This window comes from Lycium barbarum, chromosome 2, assembly GCF_019175385.1.
Source record: "Lycium barbarum isolate Lr01 chromosome 2, ASM1917538v2, whole genome shotgun sequence".
NCBI lineage: Eukaryota > Viridiplantae > Streptophyta > Magnoliopsida > Solanales > Solanaceae > Lycium > Lycium barbarum.
In genome coordinates this window covers 141,053,212-141,065,447 of record NC_083338.1, presented here as the reverse complement: position 1 = coordinate 141,065,447, position 12,236 = coordinate 141,053,212, and the positions used below count along the sequence as shown (strand labels likewise).

Sequence of the window (12,236 nt, the reverse complement as noted above, 5' to 3'; positions counted from 1 at the left end):
CATCGATTCTAGATTCTAATTTCGTCTCTGAGTACTTCTGATCGACACCAAACTGTTAATATGACACAGTATATGCAGTGGCGGAGCCACATATAGCCGAGGGTGTTCATCCGAACCCCCTCGGCGGAAAAAAACACTGTTTTTACAAGGTTAAAATTATTTTTTATGTATATCTAATAGATGTTGAACCCGTTAGGCTTCTTCGTATGTTTACTTTTTTATATTTTGAACCCCCTCGGCGGAAATCCTGGCTCGGCACCGAGTATATATGGTGTCTTTTTCATACACATGTGATATAGGTATTAACTTTTCACCTGATGGTTAAATCTTCTAAGGTTGTTATTAGTGTTGTCCCAATAATTTTTTGGTAGACTTAATGCTGTAAAACTTTAAAAGTTAATGTTTTAAGTGGAGATTTCAAATGTAATTGTGCAGATACTTAATATTCTTCACTTGTTCCACTAAAATGTTGCCGACACTTCCAGCTAATTGGGTTTTTGGCTCAATTGTTTAATATAATAGAATTTTATATTCTTGGAATAAATTCGTTTATTATTTATGCCTTACAATATTACTTGAGACATCTCATACAAGGACATATTTGTATGTTCATTATTTTTATGTATTAATGATGAATAATATTTTAAAATTTATCATACGCACTAATTATGATGAATTGATCCTAAATAAAATTCAACTATTAATTTAAATATTTTTGTCTAAAAATTTATAGTTGTCACAGCATTAAATAGATACCGAAAATAATATTTTCGGCTAAAATGACTGGAAGCTAACTAAGCAAAATTGAGTGACTTTTGGAAGACAAATAAAAGTTGAGTGCTATTGTGAATAATTACCCAAAGTTAAGTGATCATTCAAGCTTCTAACTTCAAAGTTGAGTGACTTTTGAAAGACAGAATAAAGTTGAATGACTATGGCTATTATGAATGGTCTGGACCAGCATTGGTGGAGCAGCCCAACATCGGATTAAGTGGCTATGCTTGGGATCCGGGTTGATAAATATAGACTTATGAGAGGAAATTAAGCTTATGCGAATTATGAAGAATTGTTTGTTCCTATTGTCTCCTTTCTCAGAGTCTTACTTCTCATCCCCGTTCTTATCTCTATTCTTAACTACTTGCTATTTCAGTATTTTCCATTGTAATTCAATAGCTTGAGTATTCCAGTTATAAAATGGCTATCGGTGATTCTATATATCTGTGTTGAGATTCTAGTTTGTTACACTGACGGTCAATTATCCAAAGTTGAGTGAACATTTAGGCTTCTAACTCAATAATCACGCATGGAGGAAAGTTAGCATTTTAATCTATTTGGCCAAAAATTGTATTTATATTTTTTTTTTTAAATTACTTAATTCTATAAAATAGAATCAAAAATACTTTTCTAAAATTCAAAATTAATCTATCTATATTATTTTAAAAGCATGAATACAATTGTTCGTTGACCGAAATATTCTTCAAATATTGAACGACTTTTATACCCTTTAAAGATAAATTGAGTCTTAATAAAATAATTCTATAATGAATAAAATTGTAAATTTAATAACTTCTCCTAATATGAGTTCGCATAAACTTCTAACCTTAATCAAACACTGCCTATAGGATCCTTCAAATTCTACTTCCAACGTGCATGATGGCTATAATCCTATTTGTTTATGGACATCAAAGACGATAGTAAACTGAAAATTTGATTTCCCGCTCTTTTTCAATTTGAACGGTGCTTTTTAATTTGATATGAGCCTATTATATGAATTGATTTAAAAAATGAAGGAGCCAAACAATTTTATTATTTTCTACAAATTTTCAAAGCTGGAAATTAAGGACTAATTACACTATTAAACACCAATGTAATATGACTCGGTTCCATATCCCCTGTATTCTAAAATTAAACACTTACACATTCTATATTGTGGAATTCCAATTACACCCCTATGATGTATATATTCAAAACTGGGTACTGCTACTGCTACTACTTCTACTTTGATTGAGTAAAACGAACAACAATGTTGGTTGATCTTTATACTCTTTATTAATTAAATTATCTTTATAACGTTAATGAACAAAAAAGTAAAAGTATTTCATTTATAGAGTCCAAGTTAGAATATAAAGATAGGGTCAGAGACCAACATGTTGAGAATGGGTAGCAAATAAAAATGCTAGAACCTAATAGGTAGGATAGTAATCCTATACTCATGTGACTACTATTAAAGACGACACAGTGTATTAAATAAGTGAAGAAATCGACTTTAGGAGAGTCTTTTCTTTCCTTTCTTTATTCTTTTCTGTCATGATTAAGAACTTTAATATATCTTATGTCCTAGATATTCCCAGGTTAAAAGAAAATGTAAGATTAGAAATATTTTGATTTAGTTTTTTATGGCAAATATTATCAGAATGTTTAACCCAGTGTTTTAAAAGGCGTTTTTGAGGCGAGCCTCGGGGCGAGCCCCGGGGCGGGGCGTACCAAAAATGCCTCGGGGCGATGGGTCGGGGCGCAAGTCCCCAAAGGCGTACGCCCAACAATTTGGGGCGTACGCCCAGGCGTTTGGGGCGAGTTTTTTTTTTGTTGGGGCGTAAGCCTAGGCGTTTGGGGCGAGTTTTTTTTTGTTGGGGCGTAAGTCCAGAAAACTTCTTCAAACTAAAACGAAATTTGTTAAATAAGTCCTTAGTATAATGCCCAAATTTTCAAAAGTCAACATGTAATTACTCAAATATTTTTAAAAGGAACTGAAACATTAAATTTAAAAGTCAAGACCTTTTTTTATTGCTAGAATGCCTAATATATGTTCTTTTCCAATTATTTATCTTGTTTTCTACTATCTCAAAAAAGTAACGAGCAGTTACTTATACTTGTAAGTACGTATAATAGATTGTTCTAATTAGTTTTTTTGTGGGGGTGGAGTATGTATATGTGTGTGTGTATATATATATATATATATATATCACTTATTTATTGTTTTCTTCAATTTTTTACGTTATTTAACCAATTTAAAAGTATTTATTATAATTATATCATTTTATAAAATACTAAAAATTAAAGTCCCATGAGGCTTACGCCTCGTGCCTCGGGGCTTACGCCTCGCTGAGGCAGACATAAAACGCCTCGCCTTACGCCCCCGCCTTTTAAAACACTGGTTTAACCTAAAATCTAGATTGAAGATTAAAAATTGAATTTATAAAATAAGGTCACAAACAAGCGAATTATCTAATTTTAATTAATCTCTAGGTTGTCACGTATCGGCTTTTTGGTTACTTAATCACTAAGATTGAATTATTTTAGTTGTAACATGTTTTCTATATGGGTAAAAAGAAGAAAAAAGTAAATACAGGTCACATCAATTTCAAAGAAGTATTAAGTAGATACAATCCTATGCTATAGTAATATTTTTGTAACTCATTAAATAAATATATATATAATTACAAAAAATATTATCTGATATCTTTTATTATGGTTGAGATTAACTCGAAATAACGTGTAACTGCACGCTTATAGAGACTAGTAAACTTAAAATTCTACATCTTTCAAAAGAAGGAATCCTAATTAACTCAGGACTTGCTTAATTCTCGCTTACATCGTAACTCTTCCATGTATAACTTTATTCCGTCTTAAAAGTCCAAGACATAAAATTTTCACAACCACGTGGAACGTGAAAATCCACATAAGAATTTAGACAAATTTCCATTCGAAAAAAGTAAAATGATTTAAAATAAATTGAAATAAACAATAGCAAACAAAGGGTAATACTGTTATACCACCGCCTCTGGCCTCCCTATATAATGGGTCCAATATGAATATTGAGGTATAAAAAGCCTCAATTCTTTTCCCCCTCTTCAAAGCCAAAGCTCTCTATATCTCCTCTCTGCTTCAACTCTAAACTGAATTTGTGCTCGATCAATCAATTCTTGTATGCTATTTAACTGCATGCATTAAATTTTAGATTAAAAACTTCAAAGTCTTGAATCGATCAATGAATATACATGAAGTTTATTTATTTGTTTTATAACCCTGGTAATCGATCAATGGACATACATGGAGTTTATGTATTTATTTTGTAACCCCTAGTATACATATCAGTTTGCGCCCATCTTGATTAATTCTGCTAGATACCTCGGCTATGGTAACGGCTAACTCTATCCACCAAGGTTAGAATCGATGGAAAAAAATGACCTAGTATTTTTATTTTAGCTGGAATTTGAACATGAGACTTTAGGTTCTCAAACCCATTTCATTGACCATTAGGCCACACCCTTAGTGCTTCCTTGGTGTGCGCGTTTGTGTGTTGGGGGGGGGGGGGGGGAGGTTGGATCTTTTAGTGTTTCAGGTAATCAGTATTTTTCGTTTTTAATCATTGCTTGAAAGTTTGTAACTTTTTGAGTTAAAAATAAATTTTATGGCAGGTCTTGAGGAGGTCGAAAAATGGTTACTTTTGAGCTTTACCGGATGTCAACTATCGGAATTTTCTTGATGGAAGCACTAGATCAGATGGTCGATGATGGTATGCTTCGGCCAAAGGATGCCATTCAAGTTCTTGCTCAGTTTGACAAGGTCAATTTACTTGTATTTAGCAGCAAAATATTACTCGTTCGTTTTGTTGTGAGCTTCTTTTCCAAATTTAATTTTTTTAACTAGTGCTCCTTTTGATACTTTTTTCAACTATAGTAGTATTAATATACAAGTCAAACTGATATTTTAGACCCACAATCAAATGGTAACCAATTAATTGAGATGACAGGAGTACATGTGTATGTGTTTACATTCTCATCAGTACATATAATTGGATTTTTTTATGTTAAAGTTCTTTATTTTTTTTGAGCTGTTACCTTCTACCTACTTTCTGATGTTGTCTCTTTGCAGTCAATGACTGAAGCTCTGGAGACTCCAGTAAAGAGCAAGGTTTCCATTAAGGTACTTTTTATTGCATCTGATATCTGCTTATACTTTTATGTGATCGCTTTCAGGACTCACGTTTACGGACTGTTATGATGATTTTTCCTGCTTTCTTGGCTCTTCTTTGTTTATTGAAAGATACCAAGTTTGCTTATGTTTTAAATTCTTTAATCTGCCAAATGACATGATTTGATTTACTAGATGTAATGGCTATGTCTCTTCGTCTAAGGGCTTTATGTAGAAGAACGAAAAAAATTATTATGTGACTCACACAATTGACACTAGTTGTGTGAGGCACCTTTTTGCCCCACAAAAAAAATGGACCCTAAAGTGTAAAATTTGGGTCTACTTTTTTGTGAGATAAAAGGTTGTCTCACACAACTAGTGTCAATTGTGTGAGGCGCATAATAAAGTTTTTCAACATTTTAGGACATTCTAAAATGGAAAAGAATGTCATATAAAATGGAATGGAGGGAGTAACATTGGACGAAGCTGGATCTCATATGTTTCGCATAAATGGCTTTGCGTTAAACCCTGAGGTCCTCCGCTTGAATCTTGCTTTCCAAATCCCTTTGACTGAAGCTTGTTATGTTCTTTTAAACAAAATCAGAAGAGAGAAGGAGGTGTTCCTCCTCGTCCCCTATGATATGACTGACATCTTAAACATTGGGGAGAAGGGCTAGCTGTATTATCTAGAGCAGCAGGAGTTTTTTTTTTTTTTTTTTTTGCCAAGTGGTAGCAGTCACGGTAAGGACAGTGTTTTTCATAACAGGTTTATTCTAAGAGGACTGCATTTAGGTGCATTATCTAGGTAATGGAGTCCAACTCAAAGAGGTCTTGACAGGTGTGTAAGCCCTGATTGAGGACATAAGTTTCTGTTGGTGACTTTGGAAGTAGTAAGTCTCAGTGTATTCTTTAGTACTTGCTACTGAGTTGTACTTAAGAATTAGAAGAAACACTAACTGTACCTGGGAGTGATTTAGAGGAGGAGGAAGAAGTTTTATATATAAAGAGGTGACTGAGGCAAGTCACCGATAGTTCAAATTTTTGTACTTCAAATGCAATAAAGTTTTCAAGAGGCGTAGTCTCCGTGATAACAAAGATGAAATGGCACAATCTGCAATTCTTGGTCAATATATATGGAAACTCAATGCCCAAATCTCAACAGCCTTCGCATTGATTTAACTAAAATTAAGCTAAAGGACATAACAATTGTTGATTTCTGCTGATATCACAAATAGTTAAGCATGCTAGATGCCCAAAACATAAGAAAGACTAAATAACCACAAATATTTTTAGTGATCCTAAATGGTAAACTGTGTCCAACTGGTTGCCCCAGGGGTAATTTGTGTTTTGCTCGTAGTCTTGATTCTTGTAGGTTTCCAATGTTTTGTCTTGTTTATCCTGTCATCCTTCTGAACTGGCATGCCTTTCAAATTCCATGGGGTCCTATATGCTAGCTTTTGATTACATATGTCACCCCTAACTCAAGGACTAGCAATCAGTCTAGGTTTTCTCTCAGACTCGGCTGACGTCTTGCATTTCTGCTCAGTAGCTCTTTTTGTTCTCTTCAGTTTATAATACTTAATTATTTAACGGCATTTCTTTACCAGTGCTACAGACATTGTTCTTCATGTACTATCTTCTTTGAATTAACTTCCACTCAATAAGTAATTTATCATACTACTTATTATGAGGAAAATGTGATAACACACTTTCTTTTGATTCCCTTAAATGCTAAAACATCTCAAATCAGCCAGATATCAAAGTCTTAGTTCATCAACATAGTTATTGGCTATATCAGCTTTTTGCTTGGCCCTTTGGCTCATTGACTGAAATGAGTGATGTTACTAAATGCTTAAAAAAAAATCTGGTGTCCGCCATCTGTTCTTTTTACCTCTTCTTGTTAGGTTTATCCTCTCTTTGTGCTATTCTAGGGATCCCACACTTCATGCTGGAGAGCAAAGCTACTTTCTTGTATTCTAGAAACAGTAGCTTCCTTTATCTTCCTGTCTAGACCCTGCCCTGCTGGTCCTCCGTTCCGATTTCCTGGTTCCTCAAGTTTTCAGTTTAAATTTTTGGCCCTATGACTATATTTTCTACGGAGTTTGGCCTCGTGACCTTGGTTGATGGACCCCATTTGAATTAGAGGTGGAGCTAGACTATCGGGTTCGACAGAACCCAATAGCTTTGGTCAAAATCATGTATTGAGTTATGAAATCCACGTAATATGTGCAAATGATTTATTCAGAATTCAATAAGTTGTCTTTTCTAGAATCTAGAATCCATAAACTCAAAATTTTGGTCCGCCGCCTCCGATTTGAATGTCATACTATCCTTGCAGGGACATCTTCACAACTACAGATTCTGTGATAATGTCTGGACTTTCATCTTGAAAGATGCTCTTATCAAGAGTGAGGATCGTCAGGAGACTGTTAGTATTGTTAAGATTGTCGCATGCGACTCAAAGCTGCTCAAACAATGAGCAGACTCAGATGGAGAAAAATTTCAGTAGTCATATGCATTTTTTTTCACTAATGTACAAATTTGATCCAAGAGAAGCAGTTACAACTTATAAGTGTATTTCCATTTTCCAGGCAGCAAATTAGCTCATCTTTTTGTATAAACACAGCTATATCAGTTGGATAGGTGTTCTCTGTGCTCTTGTACCATGATTTGCCTTTTTTTTATTTTTTATTTTTTTTATTTTAAGAACAGGCGTCAGCTATAATGTTTAAATTTAAGTTCTATGTACTTAACGGTATGAACTATTCAAACACACAGGTGGCTCAAGAGGAGGCTAGTATAGCCTCCGTCCCTTTGCTTTTGGCCATAAAGTTTTGAGGCTCCGAAAAAATTCAATAAAGGATTTTAAGATTTTATTTTTGCTTAGACAATATTGAAGTTTGTTGAAATAAAAATACAAAAATTTTATAAAAGAAGATTGCTTACTTTGTAACTGATGTTAAAAAAAAAAAGTAAGAACGAACATTCAGAGGGGAGAAAAAGAAAAAAGAAACCTCACTATGGTAACTCATATTTCATAAATTCAAAGAGTAGAGAAAAAGATACTCCACTAAAATTTCCTCCTATAAAAATAAATACCATTATGGAACAAAGGACATGACTAGAACATCACATCTTCTTAATAGATGATTCATCAATTTTGTGGAAAGTCGGTGTTAAGAAAAGTATGATAGTTGGGATTATTCTAAATAGCATTTAATATTAATAGCAAAGTCCAACTATATGACCATTGTCAAATTAGAATTTCAAATATACATTAATGAGACACAAGAAAAGTGAACATCCAGTACAAATATGCTATCGAATTAGACGAAACAGGTCGGGTAATAATGCTTAAACTCACCTTGAATATTTTGAATTTTTTTAGGCATATAAACTTGTACTTTTCGGCGAAGAGAATTACTTTTCCAAACGTTGATTATTTTGTTACATTTTCATATCTTTATAGTTTTAAATAATAATTGAAGGTTTTCCGACTTCTTTTCTCTAGTCATTTTATGCTCAAGAAATTACATGAATATATAAGATGATAGAATTACTAGATCCATTACAATCAATAAATAGGTCGGGTAATAATGGTTAAACTCACTTTGAATATTGTGAATTATTTTAGGCATATAAATTTGTACTTTTCGGCGAAGAAATTTACTTATCCAAACGTTGATTATTTTGTCACATTTTCATATCTTTATATTTTTAAATAATAATTGAAGGTTTTCCGACTTCTTATTTTTCTAGTGGTCTTATGCTCAAGAAATTACATGAATATACAAGATGATAGAATTACTAGATCCATTACAATCAATTAATGAAATAGAATATGATTTCAACGGATGAAGGATTTTTCAAAGAACATTCTTTTCAATTTGTGGTAAAGAGATAGGTTTTACTGTGGTCTATGGGCACTTAATTACCAAATACTATCATATCGATGAATGATACGAAAAAGTTGAACAATTAAACATTTTTACATCAATAACAATAAAAATTGTTAAACATTTGTTAAATCGTTAAAAAATAAAAATATGTAATGGTCAAATACTACATTCATTTTATGAGTACTGTGTATATTAAAACATGATATAATTAAGTAAATGTTTTTTTAATGTCATACATTTACCTAATTTCTCAATGATCGGAAACGATATGTGTGTGTATACGTACAAACACATATATAGTTGTCATGAAGATCCATCAACTTTACACGTGTATTAGTGTAAGTGCATATGCAAATTGAATAGCTTTATATTATTGTAGGTGATACAAAAATAAATCAGTTATTGTATGTTATTACAATTTATACAAATATAAAGTAGAAGAAACTTGTGATTTACATATTTTCCTTGTAAAAACGAAATTAACGTGATGTTGAGTGGAAACACTATAAATTCTCCTAAAATGGGAGGGGAAAAAAAAAAAAAAAAAAAAAAAAAAAAACGTGATGTTGAAATTACTATTTGAATTTTGTTATTTATCCGTAGCCCATTGAGAACCAAACGACGGTTCATACATGTATAAATTATTTAAATCAACAACATATAGGTCCTAATAATACATACTAGTGTAAAAGGTATTGGAAGGGTAGTTAGAGAAAATCAAATAAAAAGTATCATATAATTTATACGGAAGAGGGTTAAAAATGCCTTCAATATATTGCCATTGACTTAAATTTGCTCTCATTCTACCTATTGGATCCAAATTTTTCGTAATGTTAATTTTTGGGTTAAAATATCGCTTCTTCCATGTATTGAATCCCAGTTGGCCTTAACATTAATATTTGGGTTAAAAATGCTCTTCCTTTTAACGAAATTAAGAGATAACACATGTGGGTCTTTATTTAAATAGGTGACACCGATTATTGGTCCTCAAGCCCCAAGAATAAATAGTCCAACCCATCCGGGTTTACCACAAAAACAAGAAACCATTTGCTCGTGCCCGGTCCATTAGATGCTTCGTGTTTTGCGACTGAATGAATTCAAAAAACAGCAATGTCTTCTCATATGAAGATGCAATTTTTGTTCAAAACCGGTGCAAATAAGTCTCAGTCGATTCCATATCTAGGTTTAACTCAACTTACTTCATCCTTTAACAATGGTGGATTCTTAAAAATCCAACCCCACAATTACGTAACAAACAAATTCACTTGGGTCACGTTATTTTTTGGTTGGTCTAATATTCACATGAACAATGGATCAATACCACCTATTTAATCAGAAATGTCACATATGTCATTTCATAATTTAGTTAAAAGAATGAACATCTTTAACTCGTAAATGACAATGGGAGGGGTGGGGTTCAATAGGTAAAAGGAGGGATACTTTTAACCCAAAATTAATGTTAAGGTCAATAGGTGAAAAGAAGACAAACTTAAGTCATTGACCCCTTTTCATAATTTATATATATTTAATTGTTGAATTTGACACTAAGATATGTGGGACAAGTTCGACATAACTTATTAGTTTAAATCAAGACCTTATATTTGTCTTAAAAAATTATTTAATATATACAACTTATAAATTTAGTATCCAATCACTCCAAAGAATTAGAATTAGCGTGCTATTTTCAAATCGATTGATAGATAGCCTCTTGGTCTGTTCTGATAGATCGAAAGAGATAGAGAGGGAATCTCTCAAGAATAAGGGGAAATTTCCTAGTATAGGTCGGATGTTTGCGTGAGCAGTAAGCAGCAGATCTCCCCTTATTTTGGGAAAGCTGGTGGCCGCGTGTGAATTCTTTCAAGGCAAAGGACGGCCTAATTCGACATTGTTATTTACTCTGATCAGATCGAAATTCATAACCCATAAATTTCAAACCCAGAGTATGCATTACAATTATAGATGAAGAGCTTACCAAGTAAAAAAAATCGAATTCACACTCTTAATTAAGAAGGTAAGTAACGAGATCTCAAAATATTATTTGAATTTTGTTATTCACATCACAAGTGTCTGGTAAATATATGACCATACTGTTAGATTTTATTTTGCAATGAACATCTATAATCACTTGAGAACCTAATTGTTGTTATTACATAACTAAATTGTTTTTTTTATAAACAAATAATCTATGTAATAGGAATTATTTGTCATTCATCTTTTGGTGTTGCACTTATTTTATATTTAAACAAGTAACTTAAGCGAAAATTTGCGCAATGAACAACAATCAACACTTTGAAATTAAAAAATCATTATATAAATAATTTGTGAAATATATTTTAATTTATATATTTTCTTTATTGAGACGGAAATTCAATATTGTAAAATATTTGAGGTTTGAAAAAATCACATTATCTTCTAAGTACAAAAAGGATTAACACGACATTAAAAATATTATTTGAATTTTTTTATATTTACGTCTCAAGCAAATTGCTATAAGATCATCTTATATAGCTTCGTTTAACAAACATCCATGATCACCTGAAAACTCAGTTACATAACTAAATTATAACCACCAATTTAAAATAGATATAATACTTAAGAATTAATCATCATCGATTTTCTAGTTTTGCACTCACTTTATACTTAGACATGTAATGTGACAAAATACCGCATTGCGAACACCAACCTCTACTTTGGTAAAGAGAATAACTACGCCAAAGGAAATTTAGAAATATATTTTAATTCACATATTATCGTTATTAGAACAAAATTAACCAAAATTGGAAATAATAATTAAATTTTGTTATATAAGTCACCAGTCATTTAGCAAACATATAATTATTCTACTAATTTTATATCTTAGCGAAAATTCATAAAAACATAAAAAGTTCCTATAACTTATTTTTTTTCATCATCCTTACAGTATGTTTCTTTTGATAATCGTGGTGTCCGGAATCCTAGTTCAATAATTGTCAAACACTTAAAGTCAATATTCATATATTTAAGGGCTATATCAACTTTTATTACTGTTATGGTTACAAATTAATTTTTTCCTTCATGAATGTTTTAAATTTTAAATTAAACACAAATAACTCTTGATTTTTTTAGTTTCCATTTTTTCATGATTATGAAAATCTTATCTCTACATTTCTTCAATAAAAGAACAAAAAAATAATAAGGTAAGAACTAAGAAAAGGTGTTGTTACCAAAAAAAAAAAAAAACCTAAGTAGGCGTTTGGCCATAAAAATCAGATATTTTTAAATTTGTTTAGATTTTTTGAAGTTGGAGTTGAAAATGGAATTATGTTTGGTTATAGTTTTTTGTAAAGAAAATTTGATTGTTTAAGGTTTTATACACATATCTGAAATTTTCATAGCCAAACGCTGATTTCCAAATAAAGTGAATAATTAACCTCTGCATTATTA

General features: G+C 31.7%; 1 protein-coding gene across 1 annotated transcript; it reads left to right on the top strand.

Moving 5' to 3' along the window:
* Positions 1-3,805: 3,805 nt before the first annotated feature.
* On the top strand, positions 3,806-8,012 carry LOC132623075 (transcription initiation factor IIA subunit 2-like). The gene is made up of 4 exons (XM_060337781.1): positions 3,806-3,925; positions 4,419-4,566; positions 4,876-4,926; positions 7,253-8,012. Exons 2-4 carry the CDS (start codon positions 4,438-4,440, stop codon positions 7,391-7,393), a joined length of 321 nt encoding a protein of 106 aa, XP_060193764.1. The 5' UTR covers positions 3,806-3,925; positions 4,419-4,437; the 3' UTR covers positions 7,394-8,012.
* Positions 8,013-12,236: the final 4,224 nt, after the last annotated feature.